This window comes from Ceratotherium simum, chromosome 12, assembly GCF_057802395.1.
Source record: "Ceratotherium simum simum isolate JZ-2026a chromosome 12, ASM5780239v1, whole genome shotgun sequence".
Lineage (NCBI taxonomy): Eukaryota > Metazoa > Chordata > Mammalia > Perissodactyla > Rhinocerotidae > Ceratotherium > Ceratotherium simum.
Window position 1 is genome coordinate 22072866 of NC_141911.1, and position 10386 is coordinate 22083251.

Here is a 10386-nt window from a genome sequence, read left to right on the forward strand (position 1 = left end):
TCCTGCCAGCGTGATCATGTTCATAGGTAACTCTGATCATTAACAACTTCCCTGTTCAGAGGTTTCTAATGGCCTGGGGAAGAAAAGCTGAAATCTTAGTGTGGCATAAAAGGCTCTCCACGAATTGGCTCCTGCCCATTCCTGCTCTTCAGGGATGATGACGAGATCCTTTTAATGACTGCTGTTTGCTCTCAGGATCTAATCTAAATGCCTTGGCATGGCCCACCAGCCGCTCATGTCTTCCCTGCCTGCCTTTCCAGCCTCACCTGCTGTCGGTGCCCCACTCCCACAACCCTCGTACACACACGCCTTCTCAAGATCCTAAGCGTTTGTTCAGCCTCCTGCTGCACCTTCTTCTCCACTCCCCTGGCCTGTGTGATTACTTCCTGTGTTTCCCTCAAGGCTGGACTTGGGCTCCACCACTTCCTGCTCTCTGATCCTCCCTCCCGTCACCACTCCTGCTGAGTAAGGGGCTGCTCTCCAGGGCTGTCATAGCTCTTTGTACAAGCTTTGATTTTGGGTCCATTTCGTACTGTCTTGGAATGTAGGCTTATTATCTGTATTTTTCCTTGGACTAGTAGCTCTTTTTCTAGGGTAGTGCCAACAGCGGAGGCTTTAAAGTCACGCTTCCTGGATTAGAACCCGGCTGCGTCTCTGACTTTCCTGAGCTTCCCATTATTCGATTATAGAAAGTAAGAGAGATAAGAGCACCTGCCGCAGGGGCGGTTCTGAGAGCCTCATGGGGCAGTGCGCATGAAGCAGTTCACCTGTGCCTTCTGTGTTTTAAGTGCACAAAAAATGGTAGCTGCTACTATTATTATCAATAAAAATGATAATCCCTGTATTCCCAGCGCTTAGTACGGGCCTGGCACATCGTTGACTTTCTTTTTTTTTTTTTTTAATTTTTTATTTATTTATTTTTCCCCCAAAGCCCCAGTAGATAGTTGTATGTCATAGCTGCACATCCTTCTAGTTGCTGTATGTGGGATGCGGCCTCTGCATGGCTGGAGAAGCGGTGCGTCGGTGCGCGCCCGGGATCCGAACCCGGGCTGCCAGCATCGGAGCGCACACACTTAACCGCTAAGCCACGGGGCCGGCCCCATCGTTGACTTTCAAATGTTTGAGTACGTCGATAAACAAACCTTTTTCTTCACTTTATGAAGCATTTTTATGCCTATTAACTTATTTGGAAAAAATAGCCAATGAATGTCATTTGACTAAATGGAAGTAGAAAATTTATCATAATTAGATAACCTGACAATAATGACTTTATTATTTTAGTGAAAATTCGAAAATTTAATAAATCCAAACCACAACCTGATGTACTTGAAGAAGAAAAAATCTATGCTCACCCCATCAATATTACCTCAGAGACTGGATTCAGGTAAGCTTTGGGTGGGGAGTAAAAGATTAGAGAAAGAGAATTAAAAGTTGTCCCTGGAAATCTAGAAACCATTCTATGCTTGGAGTTGACAACTTTGCATGTGTGCATTTAGAATTATGTTTGATTTGTTTACTTCTGTTCAGCTGTGGTAAAACCAAGTCTAGTGGAAGAATCCCATTTTGGAATAATGCCTTGGCTTATAATATCTAAGAAAAAGTAACAAATACAATATGCTGTACTGAAAACTGGTGGGGACCCATTTGCAAAGAGACTGAGTATTGGTGAATATGTGTGACCCATTAATATCTTGATTCTTTGCAGGACTATTTCAAGCCTAGAAGAAGTTGTTGAAAAGCAAGGAGACATAATAGTATACTTGAAGCGACACAATGCACTGTTGAGTAAGCGGCTGTTGGCTTTCACTTCCTGTGACCTAAGCTCTCAGCCAAGTAGAATGTGAGAGGCTCAAGGTAAAGACAGCTATTCCAGAGGAATCCAGAGGAATTTAAGACAATGGCTACCTGACAAGCTGTCATAGGCAATTGAAGCTTTTGCCAAGTAACATTTTACAATTTTTGCTGGAAGCCTGAATTTGGTTCTCACCTGTGTGGCTATTTAATACGTAAGGGCTTGTGGATCATTTGAAAGATACTTTGTAGAGCCTCGATAACTCGAGGACAATGTCTGTTTTGCACATTTTGAAATTATTTAACTGCTTGGTTTATCCTAGGATCAAAAGCATAGTTTAAACATCTCCTTGGCCAACACTTCTTCCACAGGACATTAGAACCCTGTAATAATTTGGCTATTTATAGAGGAAGTCTGACATGACAATCTAGTTAAAACAGGGCTTTGATCAAGTAAGATCTTCCCACTTTTAAACTGATGAGAGAAGTCGTTATTCTTGTGGTTAATGTTTTTTCTGATGGAGCCTTATCCTGTATTTTATATGCTTGTGTGGTATTGGATGACAGCTTAGCCCAGGTAGCTTTTATAAGGAATTTTCTCACTGTAGGACCAAGGTCTCATTAGGTGATTTACTATGCAAACTCCTACAGTTTCTTATTCTCCAGAAATAGGATATGCAGATGACTTGGACCAGTGTTCGACTGACCAGTGTTAGAATGACCAGTGTTAGACTGACCGATGCTGCTTGTTACATCAGCGGCATCTCCAGTGGCAACAACTGAAATACTTAGAGAAGACTTGAAACTTTCTCTTTATTTTCACCCTTCTTCAGGAAGTTGCTGTGTATTTCTGTATTAACTATACCTTCATTGGATCTATAAGTTCAGTTATAGGAAAGGGATCTTTTGAGGCTTTAAATTTGTCTAAAAAGAAAAAAGACACTTTTTTAGTCTTGGATTATATTTAAAAATTATGGTGGGAATAAAATGTCATATCAACTTATATGCAGATGTTAAACATATCTAATTCTCCAGATACAATGAAGCATTTCTATGAGTAAATGGCATTATTTCTCCAGTTTTCCTAGTGTGTCCCTTTAACTCATCAGTTTGCTATTGGCACCTTCACATGCTGCCTTAGAAAGACTGGTTGAAAGCTTAACATGATGAGGGGAGGGGATGTTGTGATAATGTATGCTGCTAATTGTTTTCAGTCATTAGCTGAATAATCAATATGTGATTTGAAAACTCTTGAGCTATGCACAACTGTTTGACAAGGGATGTGTTCATTTGGTCACATCTGCTGTTACTTACAGAGGGCAAACACCTGTTTCCTTCAGCTACAGCCATTGCTGGGGCATTCTAAAAGTTTTCTACTAAGGTAAAGGTGATTACGCATCCTCTACTGGTAATATCGTTGAATCCCCAAAATGACAACATTCACAAACTAAAGCCAAAATTGTATTTTTAAAATTCAGATTGTATCCTAGTTTCCTGACTTTTCCTCCCTCCCTTCATCTTTCCTCCTTTTTTTTTTTTTTTTTTTTTAAAGATTTTATTTATTTATTTTTCCCCCCAAAGCCCCAGTAGATAGTTGTGTGTCATAGCTGCACATCCTTCTAGTTGCTGTATGTGGGACGCGGCCTCAGCATGGCCGGAGAAGCAGCGCGCCGGTGGGAGCCCGGGATCCGAACCCGGGTCGCCAGCAGTGGAGCGCACTCACTTAACCACCAAGCCACGGGGCCGGCCCTTTCCTCCTTTTTTAATAAGTACGTCTCTAAGCCACTGCCTTCTCTGGAAATCTGTCTCTATGTTCTGGAAGAGCCTATAAACTTTGCCTTCAGCTGTCTTCCTTTTCGAAAAGAAAACACTGGTGGTAGATGATGAATTCTTATTTATTTTTAGATTCAGTTTGGACCTATAGTCAGTTTCTAAGGTTTATGGGATGAACTTTGGTTTATAGAGAAAGGAAAAGTTAAAAAGTTAGAATACTCAGGTTCTGATGTGTTGTCTGTATAACCTCCAATACTCTTTTCTAAGCTGAATAATGAACATTTCAAACAATAAAGTGAAAGTAAGTATCAGAATTAGCAAAAAAGAAAAATGACCAAAACAATGTAAGTGTGTTAAGCATTCTATTCACCAGGCAGGTACTGTGCTAGCACGATGGATACAAAAATTAAGAAGAAAGATCCTGGTTTGTAGTTTACATTCTAAGGAGGGAGAGGACTAGGATTTCTAGGCTCTGTGCTAAGTGAAATAATGCTGGTCAGCCAAGGTACTATAGGGGCTCCAGGTCAGACAGTACCCTAGGGAGGAAGGGGGCTGTAGGATTTCCAGGCAAATTAATGAGTATGGGGCCGGCCCGGTGGCGTAGCGGTTAAGTGCACGCTCTGCTTCAGTGGCCAGGGGTTTGCTGGTTCGGATCCTGGGCACGCATCAATGCTCCGCTCGTCACGCCATGCTGTGGTGGCGTCCCATATAAAGTAGAGGAAGATGGGCACAGATGTTAGCTCAGGGCCAATCTTCCTCAGCAAAAAAAGAGGAGGATCAGCATGGGTGTTAGCTCAGGGCTGATCTTCCTCACACATGCACACACACACACACAAAAATTAATGAGTAAAGAAGGCAGATGGCTACAAATGATCATAAGCACGGTGTATAGCTTGAACCAAAAGTGTGAGGTAGGACATGGGAGGAGAGGTGGAGAGTGTCAGATCTTGGAGGGTTTTGATGCTTTCTGTGCTGCGGGGCCTGCTCTGGAGTGGGAGCCACTGAGGGGTTGTAAGCAAGCAAGTAGCAGCGATCAGATTGTAGTGCAATGCGGATGGAAGATGGGCGGCAGAAAGATGGCCCTGAGCTCAGGCAGGTATAGTAACATTTTATTAAAAGTATCTCTGTGTATATATGTGTGGATATATTTCTATATTGTTAATTTTGAGATTTTATTTCAAATGACAATAGCAACGTGACTTCTTGAGTTAAAAGCTCATTATTTTTTAATGGCAATACTGAAAAATATAAAGGAAAAAATTATTTGAAATCCCACCACCAAGAAATTGTACTAATTTATACTGCTTGTTGTCCATACCCTTACCGATTGTGGAGGTTATCAGTCTTTTTAATCCTAGCCCATCTGATGGATTAAAAAAAGAAAGTCATTGTTTCAAATTGCATTCCTGTGAATACTAATGAAGTTGAGCCATTTTTCCCCATATTCTTTGGCCTTTTATAAATCTTTTGTGATATGCATATTTGTCTTTTGCTTATTATTCTCCTAGGATATTCTTTTTCTTAAAAACATAATCTTCCTTAATATATAAGGAAAGTCATCAGTTTATATTTGTTGGAAACATTTCCTAGTTTGTTTTGGGTTCTTTTGCCATGACTCTTCAAACACGCAGCACTGGTGAAAACGTTCACACAGATGAATCTGTAAACCACGTCAGATATCTTCTGTCATGTGAGAGCCAGTAGGGGCTCGAGTGAATATATATATATATATTTTTTTTGTGAGGAAGATTAGCCCTGAGCTAACATCCATTGCCAGTCCTCCTCTTTTTGCTGAGGAAGATTGGCCCTGGGCTGACATCCATGCCCATATTCCTCTACCTTATCTTCCTATACCTTACCTCAACACTGTTATGTTGGTGATCTCAGAACCTGATCAGAGACGCTTTTTTAAGTCTTGAATACACAACTCCCATCTGGTAGGCTCTTAAATTCTTGAGGAAACAAACCTTGAATATATGACAATCACAGAAATCTCAAAACATTCCCTAGGTTTCCTAAGGAAAATTGTTTTGTTTTATTTGTAAACCAGAGAAGCCTGTCTCTAATTCTTCTCCTCCCATTCTCTCTAATCCAGTCTAGGTTTTTACCCTCCTACTCCACTGAAACTGGTCTTGTCAACGTTACCCATACCTTCCTTCCATATTGCTTAAGCGAGGGACGAGTCTCCTCTCCTCGAGCATAGGTCTCCTCTTAACCGATGAGCAGCATTCATCTCTGTTGATCACTCCCTACTTGATTAATTTCTTCATTCTGGCTTGTGGTTCACTACTGTCTCTTAGTTTTCTTCCAGCCTCAGTGGCTTCTTGTTTTGTTTCCTTTGCAGATTCCTTATCTGTCTCCTTTGTTAGTGTGCTCCAGGGCTCAGTCCCTGGGCCTCTTTCTTCTCCATCAACACTCACTCTCTTGGTGATCTCACACAGTCTCATGGTTTTAATATAGTCTACAAGCTGTCAGCTCCCAAATGTGCATCTCCAGCTGAGTTTTCTCCCTGAACTCCAAACTCATACACCCAGCTACCTCCTTTAGCTCTCCACTTGGATGTCTAAAAGACATCTCATACATAGGATGTCCAGAGCTGAGCTATCCTCTGCAGCCTTCTCCATCTCCATAATGGTAGCTCCTCTTCCTCTCACACCCCGCATACAATCCATCAGCAAATCCCGCTGGCTTTTCCTTTAAAATAGATCCAAAATCTGTCATCTTCACGTGAATTATGGTAATAGTCTCTTAAGTGGTCTTTCAGCTTCTAACCACCACTACCTCCCCCACCAACACACACACATAAAAAACATCAGTGTTTAATACAGCAGCCAAAGAGCTCCTTCTAAAATGTACATCAGATCATGTTACTCTAATGGTTCCCTACCTCTGTAAAAAGCAAAGTCCTGATGATGACCTCTCAGGGGTCATGGGAAGCACAGGTAACAAACTGGACTTGGGATTGGCTTCTGAAGTGTGTGCATGCGTGGGGGTGGCAGTCTTGTAGAACTGAACCCTTAACCTATGAGATCTGACACTATCTCCAGGTAGATGATTTCAGAATTGAGTTAAATTTTAGGACACCCAGCTGATGTCGCAGAATTGGTTCACGTGTGGAAAATCCACAGATCTAATGTCAGAAGTGAAGCAGTGTGTAGTAGAGGATTGAGAGTAGAGAAGAAACATAGGCAAAAGTGTGTTTTTCCCTTACACAGGCAAGGGCAGAATTCTCTAGTATAAAAGTTTCTACAGGGCCGGCCCCGTGGCTTGGCGGTTAAGTGCGCGCCCTCCGCTGCTGGCGGCCCGGGTTCGGATCCCGGGAGCGCACCGACGCACTGCTTCTCCGGCCATGCTGGGGCCGTGTCCCACATGCAGCAGCTGGAAGGATGTGCAGCTATGACATACAGCTATCTACTGGGGCTTTGGGGGGAAAATAAATAAATAAATAAAATCTTTAAAAAAAAAAAAAAAGTTTCTACAAATCCTAAGAAAAAGAAGGGACTGCCACCAAAAGGGCCAAATATATGAACAGACTTCACAGGAAAGGAAAAACAAATGCTTCATAAGCCTTTGAGAAGATGATAAACCTCAGTCACAATAAGAGAAATGCTAATTGACCTACACTGAGATAGCAAACCAGATATGTGAAAATGTTACTACTCCCCGTGAGCAAGGGTTTGGGTAAACAAGCCGTCTCATGTGTCCTATTGGGACATGTAAATTGGTGACCCCTGTGGAAGGCAAATGTAGAAATATCTGTTAAAATCACAAATGGGTATGTCCTTTGACCCAGCAATTCCACTTCCAGGAATTTATCCTAGGGATATACTCCCACTATGCTAAAGCATTAATTGCACGATTATTTGTAATAGCCAAGATCAGAATACAGATTAAACGTCCATCAGTAGAGGATTGGTTAAATAACACCATCAAAAAGAATGAGGCAACCTTCTATTTACCAAGAAGAAATAATCTCCAAATAATGTTTTTGAGTAAAACCAGGTACAAAGTGGAGAGCATGCTACCATTTGTGTTAGAAGATATGTGGGGCCGGCCAGGTGGCGCAAGTGGTTAAGTGTGTGCGCTCCGCTTCAGCGGCCCAGAGTTTGCGGGTTCGGATCCTGGGTGCGCACCGACGCACTGCTTGGTAAGCCATGCTATGGCAGTGTCCCATATAAAGTAGAGGAAGATGGGCACAGATGTTAGCTCAGGGCCACTCTTCCTCAAGCAAAAGGGAGGAATGGCATCGGATGTTAGCTCAGGGCTAGTCCTCCTCACACACAAAAAAGAAAAGATATGTGTACGTTTTCCTTACATATGCATTTCCCTATATATGCACTGACTGTCTCTAAATCTATAAAAACTAGTCTTTTTGGTTGCCTCTGAGAAGGGGAACTGGGTGGCTAGGAGACAGGGTGGCAGTGAGAATTCATTGTATATCCCTTTCTACCTTTTGAATTTTGAAACTTGACCTTTATACCTATTCAGATATTAAATTTAAGATTTAAAAAAGCAAAGAAAAATAAACAAAGGACAAATACATAAGGCTTGTAAATGAAAGACAGTGGCCAAAAAATATATGAAAAGATATCTTACTTTACTACCTATCAGGGAAATGTTAGTTAAATAGGGTATTTTTTCCAAGTCAGAGTAGCAGGGGTGAAGAGATTGGTTACATCTGGTTTGGGCAGGAGTGTGCACAAATGGACCCGTGGATATGGCAATAATGGCCATATAATTGGAAGAGCATTTTCAATGGTAATTTGATCCAATAATTTTGACTCCAACAATCTTTCCTACAAAAGTATTCATGTGTGAAAGGTTACATGAGTGAAGGTTTACTTCAGTATTGTTTCATATCGAGCATATGAAATAATGTATAGATTCAATAGATGAATCTTTAAAGTTGTGATGGATTCATGGCATGAAACTGTGTAGCATTTTAAAAAATGATGTAGATATCTATAGATATATATATGACCCAACATGAAGTAATGCCTCTAATATATTAAGTAAAAAAGCAGATTGAATTGTTGAATATATATGTATAATGTCATGACATCCCACTTAAGTTAAAAATGGTGTGTGTGTATGTGTGTGTAAATCGATAGAAGTAAGTCCAGAAGGATATGAAACAAACTTAGTAGTTCACACTGGAAAGAGTATGTGATTATGGAGTGGGAGAATGAAAGGTGGAAGGGTTGAACAAGGAGAAGAAAATAAAATGAAAGGATTTTTGGCTGTTGATTCTATTTCTGTATTATTTAAAACTTTTACAGTGACTATGTATTATTTTCTAATTAATGAAATGTTCAACATATATTACATAAAAAACGTAAATAACTCAATATATTTAGTACAACTGCTTTTTAAGTAATAATACATGCCATTAATACAAAGAAAACCTAATACTTACAAGAAAAGATGGTGGGTGGATCGAATATACAAATTTACTACTGTTTCCTCTTAAACCCTGCTAAAATGATAGTAAAGAATTTTTTAAGGCATAAACTCACAATGACCAAAGAATAGGAGAGGAAGCAACAATAAAAAATGTGGAGGTTGTAAAGTAACAAAACACTTCCGAAGCCTTACCAGTCCTGCTCAAAGTGTGGTCTGTGGTCTGGTGCTGCTCTGCCGACTGTGACCAGTCCATGAGAAGACAGGGCAAGTCTTGAGCCAGAAGTTAATCAACTTTGTCACTAAACATTGTTGAGATCCAGCTGACTTTTTTTTTCGTAGTAAGGTTTCTCAGTAAAGGGAGCAATGTATTGGTTTACATTCTGGTGCAAACTCCTTATCTCCTGGAGGACCAGTAACAAGTAGTTCACGGACTGGCTACTTGAGTAGCACTGGTCTATGTTAACTGTCTCTGGTTCCTCTCCTCCAGTTCTCTCTCGAACCCGCATTTCTATCTGACTTTTTCCTCGATTGCTCCACAGAAACTACTGTTGTCAGGGTCACTAGAGGCCTCCATGTTGCTAAACCAGTTCTCACCCCTCGTCCTGGATCTCAGCAGCATCTGAGTTTATCACGCCCTCCTTAATATACTTTCTTTACTTGGCCTCCAGGTCACCACTATCTTTTGTTTTCTTCCCACCTTACTGATGATTTCTTCTCAGTCTCCTTTGCTTTTCCTCTTTTTCTATACCCAGTTTTAACATTTCTATTCCGTAAAATTTACTGTTGGTATGCAGTTCCATGACTTCTGGAAAACGTATGGATAAAGTTATATCACCAATACCATTATAGTAATAGGGTGAGACTTTGGGGGAGGTTGCGATGAGGTGAATCATGTGTTTTGCATGGGGGACAGATGTGAATCTTTGCATGTGGGGCCAGAGGATAGGCTGTGGTAGACAAGATAATGTGCACCCCTCACCCCCAAAGATTTTCATGTCTAATCCCAAGAACCCATGAATATGTTACCTTACATGGCAAAAGGGATTTTGCAGGTGTGATTAAATTAAGTATCATGAAAGATGGGGAGATTATCTCAAAGTGCTTGGGTGGGCCCAATGTAATCACAAGGGTCCTTATAAGGGATAGAAGAAGGCAGGGGAGTCAGAGTCAGTGAAGGAGATAGGACAAGGGAAGTAGAAGTCAGAGAGATTTGAATATGCTACACTGCTGGCCTTGAAGATGGAGGAAGGGACCATGGTCCAAAGAGTACAGGTGCCCTCTATAGGCTGGAAAAGGCGAGACAGAAATAATCCATTTCTTTCCTAAAGCCTCCAGAAGGAATGCAGCCCTGCCAACACCTTGATTTTAAGACAGTTGACCTCTGAACTGTAAGATAATAAATTTTGTTGTTTTAAGCCA

The 10386-nt window shown here is 41.1% G+C and overlaps 1 protein-coding gene across 2 annotated transcripts in view; it reads left to right on the top strand.

Moving 5' to 3' along the window:
- The window catches only part of TMEM192 (transmembrane protein 192), a 35661-nt gene extending 26749 nt beyond the window's left edge, over window positions 1-8912 (top strand). For both annotated transcript variants that reach the window (XM_004433583.3, XM_087437452.1), the window contains exons 5-6: window positions 1282-1384; window positions 1706-8912. In XM_004433583.3, the coding sequence (XP_004433640.2) occupies window positions 1282-1384; window positions 1706-1844 (242 nt within the window). In that variant the 3' untranslated portion in view covers window positions 1845-8912. The remainder of the gene's footprint in view (window positions 1-1281; window positions 1385-1705) is intronic.
- Window positions 8913-10386: the final 1474 nt, after the last annotated feature.